The sequence below is a fragment of the Onychostruthus taczanowskii genome, unplaced genomic scaffold (genome assembly GCF_017590055.1).
Source record: "Onychostruthus taczanowskii isolate IOZ18803 unplaced genomic scaffold, ASM1759005v1 scaffold51, whole genome shotgun sequence".
NCBI classification, from domain to species: Eukaryota; Metazoa; Chordata; class Aves; order Passeriformes; family Passeridae; genus Onychostruthus; species Onychostruthus taczanowskii.
This window is the reverse complement of record NW_024502680.1, coordinates 628,028-645,401: the sequence shown is the minus strand read 5'-3', so window position 1 is coordinate 645,401 and position 17,374 is coordinate 628,028. Positions and strand designations below refer to the sequence as shown.

At 40.0% G+C, this 17,374-nt stretch overlaps 1 protein-coding gene across 2 annotated transcripts; it reads right to left on the bottom strand.

Annotated features, from left to right (window-relative positions):
• Window positions 1–756: 756 nt before the first annotated feature.
• RBP1 (retinol binding protein 1) lies at window positions 757–17,301 on the bottom strand. 2 transcript variants are annotated; one of them, XM_041416219.1, is made up of 5 exons: window positions 16,166–17,301; window positions 15,255–15,560; window positions 10,100–10,235; window positions 4,211–4,312; window positions 757–1,031 (listed from the first exon to the last, which is right to left on the bottom strand). In XM_041416219.1, the coding sequence occupies exons 1-5, from the start codon at window positions 16,236–16,238 to the stop codon at window positions 1,025–1,027; spliced, it is 624 nt and encodes a 207-aa protein (XP_041272153.1). In that variant the 5' UTR covers window positions 16,239–17,301; the 3' UTR covers window positions 757–1,024. The 2 variants fall into 2 exon arrangements, with proteins under 2 accessions (XP_041272153.1, XP_041272154.1); XM_041416220.1 differs by lacking the exon at window positions 10,100–10,235 and having other exon boundaries at window positions 15,382–15,560.
• Window positions 17,302–17,374: the final 73 nt, after the last annotated feature.

Below are 17,374 nucleotides of genomic sequence, written 5' to 3'. Positions count from 1 at the left end.
ACACCTGGAATTCCAGGTTACATGCTAAGGTTTGTGAATTTAAACCTTTTTGAATTTGATGTGACCTGGTGGTGCTCCCTATATCCAGTGTGCTGATGGACTGAAAATCTGGGTGTATTATTCCCCCCGCTAAGGTTTAATCAGTGTTCTGATTTCAACTGCCAGGCCAAGGCTCTCCTATGCTCAGTCTGCACAAGAACATGGGACTATGATGGGCATAAAATATCTGCAAGTGATACTGTACAAAGCAATGCTGGTGTCATCTTCTGTGTGGTGTGTGTACAGTCACAGAGAGTTTCTAGCTATGACCTTACTCTCAGTGTCTCCAGAACAACAACAACAACAAATGCATGGGCAGATATTGGCCAAAGCATTTGGAAAAGCACTGCCCTTTACCCATGCTTTTGTAAGTTTTTGTTTTTTTTTCCCCAAGGTATTGATCCATAAATTTACTTGTTTTGAGAAATCAGATATTTATTTTTGATGGAACACTTCCAGTATGGATCTATTCCACCAGAGCTAATGGTAACATTTTACTGGCTTCAGTGAATTCAGGATTTAAGTACACGCTGCATCCTACAGCTTTCATTTGCTTCCTTAAAACTGCAGTTCACCATTTGAAAACAAGGCTAAGGCTCTGAAAGGGTGATATCTACTGAGAGTAAAAAACCAGCTTACAAGGCCTAAAGCTCCAGCAGCTTGTTCTATACCTAATAGTCCTTTTTTGGCAGAGTCGAGAATTATGGTATACACACATTTAGAGAGTTTAGTATCTTTAATTGGCATTTCTAAAAATAGTTTAATTTGCAGTCATTTTTTTCAATTTCCTAAAAATATTTTATTCCAACTATATGGTTCTAATGTGATCTTCATTTCTGTGTTTGCTCTTGTAGCTGAGGATGCTCAGTATTAGCATTTGGAGAGTTGCTGGCAAGTCAGTAAATTCTATTGTTCTTCATTCCTGTAGCAGCAGTAGCTCACTGCACCTTCTTAAAGACCTGCTTACATGTGACTCCACACACTCTTATTTCCTAGGAAGAGAAAATAATTAGAAACCACAATTTTTACTTAGGACAAAAATGTTATGGATTAATGTGTACACCCAACTGAATTTGAATTCATGATTTTCTATTAAATTAAATTGGGAGGCTTGTACATATTTTAGCCTATTTTTCATCCTAAAAGAAAACATCTGGTTCGGGTTTGTTTTCTGCTAAAAGGTGAAGCAAGGGAAGTTTTTTTGGGATCTCAGATCTTAAAGGGCCAAATACATTCCTGGTGCATCATTCTTGATTTGCAGTCAATAATATGCAACTGCTTTAGGCCTTTGGCATGAGCATTCTCTGTTCTGGTTGCATAAAGCAGTGGGGATGGATTTGCCTCACCAGCTCTGAATCTCTGAGGACTGGTAGCTCAAGCCTGCAAATTTAGAAATCAGGGTCACTTTAGCAACACAGAGCTCCTGGCTCCCAGAGACAGGTGACTGTACAGAAGATTTGCTCCAGGCCTGTCAACCAGCGGAGCACAGAGGGTTTGACTGAACGTGAGCACCCTGGATGTACAAAGCTGATTCTCTGAGTTCCACAGGAGCTTTGGAAAAACCCCCCTTGCTGATCTCTGCACCTCTGTGAGCTGGGCATGAGCAGGGGCAGAGTTCCCATCCTGAGGCTGCTGCTGTTTGTTTGCCTGTTCACACATCCCTGCTCCTGAAACTCCTCAAGGTCCATCTGAGAAGTGCACACAGGTGTGTGCCTGGGGCACATGCCTGGGGCAAGGTTTAGGTGCAAGAAAAAAGAGTGTGGAAGCTCTTAAGGGACATAAAGACAGTGCTCGTGCATGACCTAGCAGAAGGGATACACTTTCCAGTTCAAGATGAGACTTTTAATAAAGCTCCTAGAATATTTTGATGAAGTTATGCACATTTCTTATGGGGGACTTTGACAAAGTGACTTAAAAAAACCTTAAACTAGGTCAATAATCTCAATTGACATGTTATATGTCAATTAATATGTTGCTCGACCCCAGTAAGAGAAAGTGCTTGTGCTGAGTTGGTGGAACAACAGAGTGATGCAGTGACTTTGGTTAGGACCTGGTTCTGTTCACTCTTGCAGAGGTAACCCAGAAGAAGGAGTGTGCAATAAGGGCTGAGAGATCTGCTGACAGTGACAAAAACTACTGAGCAGAAGCAATCAATACGATAGAAAAGGGTAATAAAACTCAAAAGGAAATGGGGAATGGTCAAATAAGTCATTCGCATAAAATAAAATCTAAAAAGAACTACAAAGTACACACCACAGAATGGAATGAAGACAATAGGAAGCGATAAACTACTAAAGGATGTGGTCCTACTTTCTGCAGAACTGTGAAAAGAATAAATTAACACTTGGCTCATTGTATAAAGTTCAATAGATTCATAAAGCTATTGAAGTATCAATTCTTTAAAGGTAACTGCACATTGTATTAAAGCTCTCTCAAAAGGACAAGACCTAGTAATCTTAGCTGGTCAAAAATAAGATACTAAAGGGGACTCTACTGTACTTTTAATGGAGAGAGCTGCATTATCAAGGATTAGAGAAAGAAAGAGGACATCTTTTGAAATCCATGAAAAAACAGAAGTGAGAAAATTGAAAGATCGAAGAGTGGGCTCTAAAATACCTGGTTATTTCCTTTGCATGAATTAATTTTGTACTGACTTCTGTGTACAGGGGAAACAGATTGTGGTAAATTTTCCAACTGCCAGTGAGTGAATGCATGAGCTGTAAGGTATGATCCAGAATTCCTCCCAGCCTTCTGAAAAGCAGCATCAGAGCAGTCAGGTTACCCTGGGCTACCTGAACTGCCACTAGACACAAGTATTGAAGTAATGGAATGTAAATTTCTGACTTCTAAAATGAGCCTCCTGACTGGGACAAGTCTAGAAAGTGCTCTGGGCATGGAGGTCCAGGGCCAGGCTGTATGGCTAGAGCAGGAATCAGAATAAGGAGAACAGAAACCAGGGCTGAAGGAAATGGTGTTGGGGACAGAAGATGGGAAGAGATAATTCCTGGGGGCTAGCAAAGGCCACAAAGCAGGATGCCAGTCCAGAGAAACCCAAGAGCAAGTGGTGCCATTGTTTATGTGCAGGGGAAGGCACAGGTGTGCAGGACTGAGGGCAGCCAGGGCTGAGCTGAGCTTGGGGCAGGCTGTGATGGGGGACTGGAGCTGTCTGCCAGCAGAGGGGCTGGGGGGCTGTGGCCTGCCTGCTGTGCCGCTGGGAGCGAGGAGCGTGCAAACACGGACAGCTGCCCCTTGGAGCAAGTGTGCCTGCGCAGGAAATTGAGACATCTCCTTTTACTGCTGCCTCCCCCCCTCCAGGTGAGCCCATGGCCTCAGCTATAGAGTCCTCGCTCACACAGCAACCTTCTCCCTGCCTGTGCTGCACCAAGGCCAGCTGGGCAGATCTGGCATACCCATTCCTCTCCTCAACTGCATTCTGGAACCACCAACACTTCCTCAAAATTCTGGTTAGTGATAAGGGGCTTGGGGTGCTTCTGCAACGGTTTGATAACTCTGCTACTGATTTGAACATTTAGAATATATCCATTTAGATTGTTGAATGCTAATAGCACTGCACAGTGAGGAGAAATGGAGGTTGGAGTTTATTATCCCAGCAGGAGCACTGCCTTTTACCCACACTGATGAGAGAGTGAGGATGCTATAAGGAGTTATAGGACAAAAGAACAGGCATCTTCTTTCAGGTCCTGTTAATTTAGAAAGATAAAAAATGATGATCTGAAAAAAACATCCATTTCAAAAGCTTAATCGATGTTTTAGTTCTCTAGGCTATAATATAGTGTGGCCTGTAATTATTTTAAAATAACAATTGTGTATTTTTCCCTTATTTTTGGGTGCTCAGTTTCACAGCTCCCATACTGAGCATTTTGCAGACTGTGAGGGACATTCTGGTAATTGTCTTCCTCATGTGAACATTTCAGCCTGGTGAGTCTGGACAGACACTGAGCACAGAAAAGAGCATTCAAAATGGTCAGGCTTTGAAAGGGACATAAAAACATAACGGCTCCAAAAGAAATTGTTGCTTTAGAAACAAGTCAAATGCTGCACCAATACCCAATTATGTCAAAGTAAGCCAGAATGACACAGCACATTCCCTGCTGTGTTGTATCTAACCATTTGAATGGAGGGGCGTTCAAAAACTCTTCCATGATCTTACCAGGTGCATTTCATCTCCTTCAATCCACTGGGTCCAACCACGGCCTTCCTTCTCTCCATTCTGTACACAAAGCAGCTTATCTCCATCCCAAGACACAGTGGTCTAACAAAACAGACATGTTTGGTATTACTCTAATATTCTTTGATATAACGGTTCGTTTCTGTGAAGCAAAACTTATCTCTAATGATGAGTGTATCTCATAAAAAGAATGATTGGATAGTGTTGTACCACTTAGGATAATTACCAAAGAAATGAGCTTGAGCAGAAAGTTGCTGCCCAACTGCCTGCCAAAAACTGGAGGGATGAGATAAAGCAAGAAAAAATACCATCAAAACCATAGTGTAAAACACACTCCTCTCTCCCTGCTGAAAAATGCAGCAGCAGAAGGGCCCTTCAGCCTAACACTGTATGTGCAAAAGGAGCTGAAAACTTAAGATCCAGTTTGGTTTTTTCCAGCCTAAGAATGATTTTCCAGCTGCTCTACCTGAGAACAATTCGCATTTCCTGTGGATGAACAAAGCCTTTGTATACTGAGCTGGCTTTTCCTCATGTCTCAATCTGCCTTCCTTCACCCAGCAGAGGGGAATGGAAGTGTCACCACGCTGGTAACCTGGCAGCATCCTGCTTCTTGCAACTGAGGCTGGGGAACTTCTCGAGCCAGGACTGGCAGAGTAAGTCAAGAGTCAGGTGCAGTAATCAATACTGCACTTGTGTCAATATTGGTGCTCCTGGGGGTTCAGGAAAACCTGATTCATAAAACTCCTGCACTGTCCGACAGTGCAGCCTGTTCCTCTGGTCAGCATTTATGGACAATTTGCCTTTCCCATCTCCCTAAGACAAAGAGAAGCAATGCTCTGTAAAACACTTAAAGAGGAAAGAGTGGTGACAGTTTGTCCTCCATGAGGATAGTTTAACATTAATATTTGCACATGGCCTGTAAATCAGCTTGTTTGAAGGCACTCTGAGGACTAAACATGGAATTGATGTCTGCCTTGTAAAAGTCTTCAGCCACTGCTTGCTTGAGTAGTCAGGTATGGAGAGATGAAGAATTCTGATCTGTCATTAAAGGACAATTCCTGCATCCATCCTGTGTAGTTCCTAAGAGAATTCAGCCTACATTCTTCCTTCTGGTAATTAAACCCAGTTCAACACTCAAAACCTATCCAGTCCTATTTATTTAATCTGTGTATGTCACAAACAATTAATTCTTAAATGATACCCATGACAGCCACTGTCTTTGAATGAGAGCAGGCAGCAGTCTCCTCTCCTGGGGAGCTTTAAACCAGCATGGAAAATGAATCACTCCAGAGTGCCAGGATAGATAATCACGGGCAAGGCAATGGGATTGATCCCATCAGTCTGTCTGCACCACATGGGGGCTCTGAGAAACAAACTCACGTGTCCTTGCTAAAAATCTCTCTCATTTAGAACATACATTCACAAATTCTTCTGCTCTCTTTTGTAAAATGATATATTTAAACCAAGCAATAGATAACTTTTTATGAAACCATATCCTTTTTATGCAAAAAATGTTAATGCAGGAAGGAACAACACTTGGGTAAAACTGCAGTTAATGTGGTCACCATAAGCTAAATCCTCTCCCATGTCTGAATCTGCACATATCCACTGAAGAGATAGAAGATAACAAATAACAGGAGTCAAAGTGTATAATGTTTAATTTATAAGTTAACATATCTACAAATTTCTGATTCTAGAAACTGAATGTAACAATGAATGATGAGTTGTAGATGTGAGGGATACTGTGGAATGAAGCATTGGTATGTGGAACTTTGCTTAGTAACTCCACATATTTATATCCATTGAGTATTAGCTCTGCATTGTTTAATCTTTAGTCTAGCTTAATAGTTAAATTTAGGGGGTTTAGATGTGAATTCAGAGGCAAAACACCATGATAAAGTAGGATCATACTTTATTGGCCCTACTAATGTTCAAAGTTAGCTGTGTTACACTGCCTTAGTGCACTTGGGGGAAATAGAGAAATATTTGTAGCAGCACAAGGAAATGTTAACTTTCTAGCCTCCAAGGGTGATAGAAATTGTTTCATCTCAGAAAACAACACATTTTTTTCCTCAGGATTTTTTTTGTTTTTCCAGTCAAGATTGGAAATTGCTTTTTGCAATTTGGTGATAACCATGAAGAGTCTAAACCCACGGACATTAACCAAGCTGTCTTATCAGACAATATTCTCAGGAATCCTCTGCCTTCCCTCTGAGAAATACATAATACTGAGGGAATATGAGTAAACCACACAATTCCTGATTTCTGTATGTGGCTGTTTTGCTCTGAAGGTTATAAAGGGTAGAATACATTGCAAGACAACATAATGTAATTTTTTTTGTTAGAAGGAACAACCACTTTAATCAGTGGCATCTGTATCCTTTCTTTAGGTCAAACTGTAATATCTCCACGTATCTTTCATTAAACTAATACACAAAATACAAAATTCTCTTTAAACTCAGATTAAAACACATCCTGCCACTCAAATACATCTACTGAGACACACAGTAAATATTAGCTGAGGTTGAAGTTGCTCTGGCTGTTAATGTGCACTGGCTGCTGCCGACATCCCACCCTCTATAACACCTAAACCAGAGCAACACTTGCTTTACAATCTTCCCAAATATTTGAATCAGAACATAAAAACAATACTCCAGAAATACTGTAGGGCAAACATTGTATGTATAACCTCTCTTAATGTATCAAAGAGCAAGCATTTATTTTTGAGGACTGGATCAGGACCTTGCCATGGTATAATCAGGAGCTTGCAGACTGCTAAGGTAGCTCTGAGTGACCCTTTGGTTCTCCCTGGCACACACTCCCAAGATAAACAAACACTTTACCTTTTATGTAAAGCTACTTTTCTTAGGAAAGCATGCCTTTGTAAGGAACCTTGTTTGCCCCCATTTTGGTAATAGCATTACCTAAGGACTGTCTGCTTCCAGAGCTGCTGCCACCTGCCCAGAAGGACTCAAAATCCTCACCAGGGTGGGGGACACAGCAGCCCAGGCACACAGCTCCTGCTCCTCATCCTCCTCCCCAGGAGGGGGACAGGCAGTCCAGCCCGGGGGACACTGCAGAGCTGCAGTTTCCAGGGACAGAACAAACTAGCTGAAAATGGAGCATTTCTCTAAAACTGAACTTTGCCTTTTTGAGCAACTTGTACTACTTAGTAATAAATGGAAACCATTGTTTGTTCCTTTCAACGACATAGTACATGATCTAGTTCACCATGAGCAAGCTTGACTCTTGCTTACTTACCACCTGCTCATACTTAACCCTAAGATGAACACTTCCTGGGTCACGTGCATGTAATTCTGGAGGAAAATTCAACAGAGAATGGTGATGGCTGTGATTAGTCAACAGTTCTACCAATAATAATAAAGGAACACCAGAAAAGGGGATGGAGCGAGGTAAAAACCAGAGTCTTGCCTCACTTTAACTCTTCCCAAAAGATCCAACCATCAATACTGCACGTTTTTCAGATTATGTACACTTTGTTCTTGAGGTATAATACTAGAGAATGGAGCTCTTGTGGGAAGTGGAAAAGCCTCTGAAGCCTGAAAACACAAAAAATGTTCAAATTTTCTTTGGTTTTATGGTATGGTTTCTGTAGTGCTTCACTTTTTGTGTACTTTGGTATTCTCCTTTTATTACTTAGGTATCCACACACTTTTGTTAGTGATTTAATCTCTTTGTTTTATGAAGTTTAAAATTCATATGCATGGCACCACCTGAATCTTCCTGAATATTAAAGGTGGAGGAAATTATAATTAAAGTATTCTCATTACTGTTTCCAGTTATAAGACAAGGTAGATTTATTAAATGAAATATTTAGTAACCCCCAAACAAATTCTTGACTGCATATCTGGTTTTTCTTTAGTAGCAGCAACTGTAGTGAAATGTTGCACAATTTCAGCTTCCAGTGCCAAATCATCCTGATACAGGCAGAGACATTGACTTTTGTAATTTACTGAAATAGTCATCAAACATGTTATCAGAGTACTTTGCATTTCCCAGTGAGGTCTAAGTGCAAAGACATTTGGTGCTGGCTCTGCACAATATTTCTCATTCCCCTGCTGGCAATTCCTACGTGCCTGCCTGGGTCAGGGGCTCGGCAGCTGAGGGTGCAGAATGGATTTTACAGATGAATGGAAGAAAATAACTTTTATCCAAGTAGTTCATGAACATTTTTTGTTAATGCTGCATAGATTTTTGACACATTGCCTCTACAAGTATGAATTGCAGCTCCCACCTTTCAGCAAAAATATGTTATTGATTTCCTATCTGTAGCCCAAACACAGCAGCATCAGTTCTATTTTTCTCCTGCTTCCCTCAGTGTTGTCTCTATATATGGAGCACCAAATGACTGCAAAGCTAGGCATGCACCACCCTCCCTGCTCCATCTTCAGCCAGTAAGTCTCTGTTTGGGAGAATAACAGAATTACATTTTACAACGGTAATTATGATCTAAGAAGGATTTTTTAGGTCAGATTAAACAGAAAAATCCAATTTGAGCTGTGTTCTGTAAATAACACCAAAGAAAATATCCTAGAACTTCTGGTCAAACACAGCAATATCTCCAGCAAGGTACTTAACAACTCAAGATAAACCATTTCATCTGTACTAAGTATCAAAGTGATATAAAAACCTCTTGTAAGCAGCTTTTTTTGGGGAAAAAATGAAGTGTTGATAGAATAAACTCATGTTGACATCCCAGACAAAATCCAATGTAACTGTGAGAGGGAATTCTGCCAGGTGGTCACTCCCTCACTCCCTATGTCTCTGTGCAGGAGGCTGCTCCAGGGGCTACAGCCATGGGCAGCTTTGTCCCCTCCCCCTGAAACCCCTTTTGTCTCATCACATCTGCATCTGGAACTTCAGCAACAGAAAATACCGAGAAAACAACAACAAACCCAACATAACAACTCCTGGAAGGATTCCTGGCCTTTATCTCCTGATCCTGGTGCTGGCCAAAGGCTGAACCTATTTAGCCACGCTGTAGCTCAGTCATGGCAAAGTCTCCTTTGCTTCTGTCATTATCAGCATCTCTGGGGTAGCACTGCTAGAAAAGAGGCTTAGGATTGGATTGAAAAAATTTGGATGAAAGGTAAGCTGTGGTCAGAGAGGATCAGATCCTAAATGTTCCTATTCCTTGTTTTGAATGCTTGCTCATAAGAACAACAGTGCAAAGCAAAGACAAGCTATGTTCCAGGGAGTAGGAAAGTGAAGGTGCAAAGCTCTGGGCTATGCAGCTGACAATATGTGGGGGGAGGAGGAGAATCAGTATTTTATACAGTGCATACTGTTTTATTTCTTAGGAATGGTGGCTTTTTTTCTTACTGAAATAAAATTGTATACAATACAAAAATAGGAAAACTTGTGTATATTCCATGCCAGAAAAAAGATTAAAACCCATCACATCCAATTCACTCTCTGCAAAGATCAGAATCGATTCTAAGAGACTTACTATTTAAATTAATGGCTATAATGGATTTATCCCCTGTGTAATTTTGGCAAGATACAATTGTACATAACACTAATGGTTTGTCATTCAAAATTGGATTTGTTAAGTCTGGTTCTCAGCTTTTCAGCAGATTCTGATTGCTCTTTCTCCATTCATAGCTCTCAGAGCTTTTAGAGTTCACAAAAAGCTGAAATGCTAAACCTATCCAAACGCACTTTCCCTGCAGAGCTTGCTTATGCTAGCAGCAGTTCTGTGAATAACTAGCTCCAAAGCTTCAAATCAATCTTGTGATTTAGACAGGAATCCAGCCCTGCAAAATGTGAAGTTTATGACATTTATATGGCCAAAGATTCTGATCATCTCATTTGGTATCACCATGCAAATGTGCTGAGCACATCACTTACAGGCAGGGACTCATGCCCAAGGTGCAAGCAGGGTGGGACAAGGCAGGAAAAAGGAAACTGCTCCTCCTCACTGAGGCACAGACAGAAGAGACCAGAGTCCATTCTGACAGAGCCTGAGACGGGCCCCTTCTGCTCTCTGTAGCATAAAAAAATCAGGGATTATGCCAATGAGAAGCTGGTGAAATTACAGTACTGCAAAGAGACAGGAGGCACTAAATCTCAGAGAAGACCAGCCCCAGCAACAGTGATTCTAGAATAATGCTTATTCCACCAAAGTATATGAGAAAATACTTACAAGCCCAGAAGGGCAGCACTGAAAGGGTAAAGAAATAAAACAGCTAAATCAGAGGGACTGAGTAAAGACATATTGCTGATCTTGCATCTTACTAGACAGGCACTATTTATTAGGAATTTTCTCACCATGTGGGAGATCCCTCCTGCAATTCCATGTACTGGAATGTTGTTTGTTGGTTGTTGTTTTTCTGGCAGCAAAATCTTAATTCCCAAGCCTGCTCAGAACTAGATTAACAGCTTCCAGAATTCCATTTGTGCCACATGTAACAGAGGAACCTGCCTAAATAGTTAAATAAGCTTCACAAACCATGTGATTTTGTAATAGGGCTTTATTCTGACCTTGCAGTGGTATGAATCAAATTACGGCCAGAACAACTACCTCCATTGCAGTTTTCCTGAATACAAACCTGAGAGAAATCAGTGTCACATTAGGCATGTTTGTTAATTAAAACAGAGCCATGATCAGTTTTGAACAACTTCCCTCCCTTCAGCAGGACATGGCACAGTCAGGTGTCTGTGAACAGTCCTTGTGTGGCTGTTTCAAACACTAACTGACACTTCACATGGCAAGATGTATTCTAGAGCTGATGTGGGAATTCCACAAGTCCCAAATCCTCCTCACCCTTCCCCACCCCAGCAAGTCTTAACTAGGACTAGAAGTTTCTGTTAGTTCCAATAAAGGAAACTGAAACACCCACTTGATAACTTATTCATGGTTATACCCCACTTGTATTCAGGTTCAGATAGCTAAATGGTTAAGATGTATTATTTCCCACATTCAGTTTAAAATTCTTGCAGTTTTCTCTGTTTCCCAGTTCCCTGACTTTGTAATTTCATTTCCTGCTTCAATGGAAGAAGAAAATTACTGTATCAGAGCACAAGGCTCTGAGTTACCAAAGCACCTCTCACATGCTTGGACAAATACTCAGTTATAACACAACTCTTCTCAGTTACCCAAGAAATTCTGCTCTTCTATATTTAGAACATCAAATCTTTCTTGATTTTTAACACATCACTTGCCCTTAGTCTCTGTCAAAAGAGATTAACTCTGCGTAGCGTAAGATAAAGCAATTCAGTCTTTCAAATGCCTGAACAGCAGAGAATAATTATAATGCAAAAGTTTTCTCTGACTTTATCAGCAGAATCATTAGAAAACTAAAAATTACTTTTAGGAAAGTAATTTTTGCATCTGAGCTATCCAATTTTCAATCTGCTTTGATTCATTGGATGCAAAGACTTGCAATGTGAAACTTCAGCCCCAGTTTCAGCATTTCAAGGTTTTTCAGTTAACTTTTTCATAATTTGTTTACTAAACACTAAGTAAATGACACTGTGAAGGTACAGAAGGCTTATGTGCCTTGTTCCTATGTGGGGGTACATATTCCACACTGTAGGTGTTTCACCAGCTTCACTGCTTATCACTGACAGTGGAAAAGGGAAGCACAACTATCTGCTGATAAATGAGAGATACTTTCAGAGTATTAGTTTTGGATTAATTGTTTCAATAGGGTCTTCCTCTTGCATGCACAGTGCATTTTTTTCACAGTAATGTTTATATGCATGAAACAAAGTTTCATACTCAGAGCAACACCTGAGATGCTAAATTAATCACAACTTGAGATTGCAGAAATTCTCTTTAAAACTGAGATTTCATGATGAGACTGGAGTTTCACTGAGAATTCAGAAAGCAGGATCAAAGACTCAGTGTGAAAAATACCAAAGCCAGAGCTCTCCATTTAACTTTAAATTTCTGTCTCGGTACATTCTCAATCTGATTATATGTTGCCAATTAAAACTGTGAACAAACTCTTCAAAGCAGTAAAAACTTGACTACATGCTCAATTCACATCATGTGAGAAAAAATGTAACACAAATTAATGTTCTAAACTTCCTTCTACACCATCTATTGTACGCCTAGGAACATTTGCAAGGAATGAAAGATGCTCCTGAACTTTCATTTTACGTTTGTACTTGAAGCTGCCACATTTTTAGCAACCCTTGATAGTTAAGTATGACTGAATCTGCAGAAAGATCTCTTTCACAAAATTGCCAAGTGAACAGATTTGACTTTTATCCAGAAGATCCAATCCTGGGTGGCAAGCCTGAGGAGTATTGATACTGACTGTCATTTGTGATCTCTCCTGTGATCAACTATCACCATCTTTGGTTTTGCAGAACACAGAAACTGCATCTTTAACTAAACTGCAGGGCTTTAGAGATTCCAAAGTCACAAATTTTCACTTCCCAACAGAAACAACATCCTAAAGGACCTGATGTCACCAGCTGCTGTTCCCTATGTCCCTCCACCCAAAAACATGTGCATGCAAGAAAGCCAGGTCAGAAGGACAAACTGAAATTGCAAAGGTTTATCCTTCTCAAAGAACTCCCGGATGAAGGAAGTTCAGACAGGCTCCCAGGAGTGACCAACTATAAAAATGAAAAAAACCCTAACTGCAAAGGAGGAGAAGGCTTGTACTATCACAAGACTATCAAGTTCCTAATGTCAAAATTCCAACATTGAAAATAAGTATCTGCAAAACTTTTTAGCATTTCCTCCTCATGGACAGCATTGATTTGGAATTACTGTAGTTACACTCTACCCTGACTGGCTCAAGGATAAGTTTTACAACTGAAAGGTGAACACAATTTCAGTGAATTACACGCAGGATCTAACCTGCCCACCATGCTGATATTATTTTTACAGATATGTTAACTTTAGCTAGATGATATATTCTTCATTAAAAGAAAAAACAATCTATATGTCTAGGAAGGATTAATTCTAAGGTTATTTTTGTTAGTCTCCTGATGATTGCTCTACTGTATAGATTAATGTTTAATGTGTAATTTGTCTTATCCATGTTACTTTGTACTGCTCATATATTGAGCTCCTTGGATAAAACTTGCCCAGTGGTCTGCTCAGTCCACAATATAAATAACAATAATTGATTCACAACCCTTTCCATTACACAGGCTGACTATTAATGATTAAGCCTTTTATGGCATGCAGTTCCACAGGCTCTACATTAACAAATGGAACACCAAGAATGATATTTAACATTTGCTTTTATGGTGGTTTTCTTTGTAACACCACACAGGGAGTGGTCCAGTATCTCTCATAAGCTCCATGACTCTTCTCTCACAAGACTCCTTCTGCACTGTTGGAGTCATTTTGCTGCTTAACAACTGCAAATTTTACCTGACATTATGGTTATCAGATTTGGACTGAAGTCACTTCAGCAAGACAGCTTCTTGTACTGTTTTGTCATTGATAAAACAGAGGTCTCATGTAGAAAATAAATCTTCAATAATAAAATTGAACTATAAATGTGATGTGCTGCTACAAGGCAAATGGAGCACCAGTGGTCAGTGACCGGGACTGTCCAGCTACAGCTGGAGAGCACAGAGAGACATGGAGATCTCTGGCAGGTTTTGTGGAATTACATCCCTAAGTCCTCTTTAAAAAACCCCAGTCAGAGACAGTGACTACCCCTGGTTGTTTGGGGTTTTTGTCTGTTTGTTTGTAACAGGCAGGAAGCTGCTGCTACCTTCTGCTTCCAAGGCTGAATAAGCATTTCCCACTAAACAGTAAACAGAGAAATGTCTGAGTAACCTTTGAAAGTAGGCTGAACTAGCTTCTATGCCAAATCAATCAGCTGTTGTAGTGACTGAAATTCACTCTCTCTAGTTTCTTCTTTCTGGTTTAATATTTTGAATCCTTCCCTTATCACTCAATTTAGCAAAATAGGGTAGAGAATTTTGGTTTGTTAAAAATAATAAATTATTACTTCTTTCCAACATGCAGAGGATGGTTTAGTTCTCCTTCAGATGGGAATTAATGGTATTCAAGTACAGGCAGTGCTTACACATGGACAGTTCTGTGCACATACAAACCTTTGGAGCAGATGTTTTGAACATTGCTACCTTTGATGGTAATTTAATCAACCTCAGTCTTAAATCTTTTCTTGGGCTCAACTGTTCAGTGAATCTGGACCTCAGTATCCTAACTAAGAGCATTCCAGGAGCCAAAATCACAAGTGCCCATTGGGGCACTTTCCTATACACAAATGCAGCTGCTCCTCCCTCCCATGAATGGTGGATTCTGCACTCTCATCAAACTTGTACCCTCTGGAACAAGGACCACAGAAGGATTTGCTGAGGCACTCAGTAGCTAACCGTTCTTTTTTCTCTGGTTCTCACAATTTTTCTCTTTCCTGCCATGATCAGAGCAAAAGCAAAATCTTAGTGTGAGGGAAAAGTATTTGTTTTAAATGGCAACTATCTTTCCCAGAATGTAAAGCTATTAATTCTCTTTTATGAGATTTCTCCTCTAGAGTCCCTCCTGAGATAATTTTCTTTTATTTGTCAACTTCCTAACTGTAGAATATTGCCAGTGTCATTCATGCTGCCAAACTAACTGCTGATAACTTGCTATTTTCAAGTTTTTCCTCTGTAAATTGATCTTTATCAGTCCTAAATTAAAAAGCAGAAAGAGCTCATAAAAGAGAACTATTGTAAAACAAAGTCCTCAGTGTTTGCTTATTCATTTCAGTAAGATTTGTTCCAGTGGGCTAATTAAGTGTGTACTCTAATAAGAACAGCCAGGCGATCTTAAAGCACTTGGCCATTCTCACACAGGAGCAGTGCCTGACCTTGCAATCAGTGGATTTCCTCTACTGTAAAACCTTACTCATTAAAGAGGTTCTGAAACTGACCCTAGATGTCTCTTTGACTAGCAAATATCCCAGTATAAATGAGCACAGCTTCACTGAGGTTATTATTCATTGATTGATAAAATTGCTTTGTGCTCCTGATTAAAATTAGCATTCCTCTAATCTAAAGGCATGCTCAAAATTGTAGGTACCTCTTGGCAAACTGAGAAGTATAGAAATAATTTCAGGAATAGCCACCTGGATGGTTAAAAGACGTTCTGTGAAAAGCCTCAGGTTATCAATATTCATTTTATCCAGTGCTGAAGTTCTACTTCTTACCATGCACTTGCGATCATCCACCCCAGATAAATCCTCCTCAAACTCCTTCCCTACATCAAATTCCATGATGTAGTTTCTAAAAGTGCTCAGCGTTTTAATGATCATATGATCCCCATTCTGAAGGATTTCTTTGTCAGGCTTTAGCAAGTTTGCTATTTTTCTTACAGCAACATTTACATCTGAAAAAGAAAAAGAGTTATTTTTATCCAGGAAAGTTTTCCACAAGAAGAAGCTTGTCGCTTCTAGGGAGAGCTAAAATGAACAAGCATAAATAGATGTCCAAATCTTTCAAACCAGAAAAAGGATGTAACCTAATTTTCATAACTAGAAGAACTTAATGTTTCAATTTTCAGGTTATGTGAAGTCTATAAAAAGTACCATTTGTATTTGACAGTTAATAAGGCCTCCAATATTTCTATAGAGATACTAACACAACATCAAGTACAAATGCAAAAAATTGCATTAAGTACTACACTGAATCTTTATTAAATATAAAAATTTCACTGCTTTTCAAATTATAGGAGATTTTTTATGTTTGGAATCCACCACATACCTCTTCAAGCTATATAGTTTAATGCCTGTTAATGTAAGCTTCAAGTTGGCAAAAAGTAGAGGCCGCTTAAGGCAAAACAATTTTGCTTAAGGCAATCCTTAAAGTGCATTTCTGAAAAAAAAATACTTCTCACAACAAAGACTTATGACTGTACAAGAAAAAATAGATTCACGTAAAGAATAAGACAGGTGGCATTGATTAGTCATTCACAAAGTCTGAAGGGAACCTTACCCAGTGCTTTCAGATACTCCTCAAAATTGTCATTGCTGACCATTTTCCAATAGCCATTGAAGTCTGCAGGCATCCCTGCTTCAGGTGACTGTCAAAATCACTGGCTCAGAACTGTGGGTTGATTCTGCACCACACAACTCACTGCCTTGCTTTGTGGCAAGTTTGAGCTCTGGTTTCTTTTATCTCTTTTTTAGACCATGGAGCTATGCAAGTCCTTCTAATCCGATTATTGTTGAAGTGCTGCCTTTAAATCCTTCTACCAGGCTGAACCTCTGAGGGTTTCTAATGACAGCAGGATGACTTGATTTAAAATGAATGAAATATTCACCTTTCATATCACTTCTGTAAGGGAAATCCGTTTTAACCATATTACTCTTCATTCTTCATGACACTCAGAAAAAAAAACAAGCAACCCTTTCAAATAGCTTTAGTTTAGGATATTAGCCAAAGCCATAAAAGTGCTTATCTTGTGTGTTTTTTGAGCCAAAGTCTTTCTTGAATAGGTTTCAGCTACTTTATGCTTTCTTTCAAGAAAACAATCATACAGACCCTTTCAGTCAAAGCTATTAGTGTCTGGTATTCCTTTAACTTGTTCCACAAGCTCCTGAATCCTAAAGAACCACAAGTGGAAGCTTCTTGGCCAGGTGGGGGCTCAGAAGGACCAGTTAGGTGGAAACTTGTACTTGGAAGCAGTGGTTATTCTGTACAGTGATAAATGCTACATCACTGCTGCATGAATGGTTTCAGTTGAGGAGCTCTGAAACACAGAGGAAGCACTTATAGAGTTCTGTATTCTCTGAAAGTGACTCCTGTCAGAAATGAGAGACACTCAATCAGCGTAACAGACAACCAGCAGAGAGGAGCACGGATTTTCCCCACTAACATCAGAGCTCAAGTACTGAGCCTCTCAGATGTTTGCATATGGTACAACTGAAGCCCCTACTGGATATTTTATTTACTCTGGGCCTTTGGCAATTGCTTGCTCTTGAGAAGACTCTGGAACAGAGAAGAAAAGACACCCACTCATCTTAGGTTGCAATGCGAGATGTAACCAGAAGTGTGTATTCCATCACCATCTATTAAAACCAGGTGGGCAATTTTCTTTATCCCTTCCACAGCCAATCCTCCCTCCAGGAGATCTCCAGAGGAAAACTGCAGCCTTGTACAGGATCCCTGCTCCAGCAGAACCACAGCTGGCACTGCAGGAGG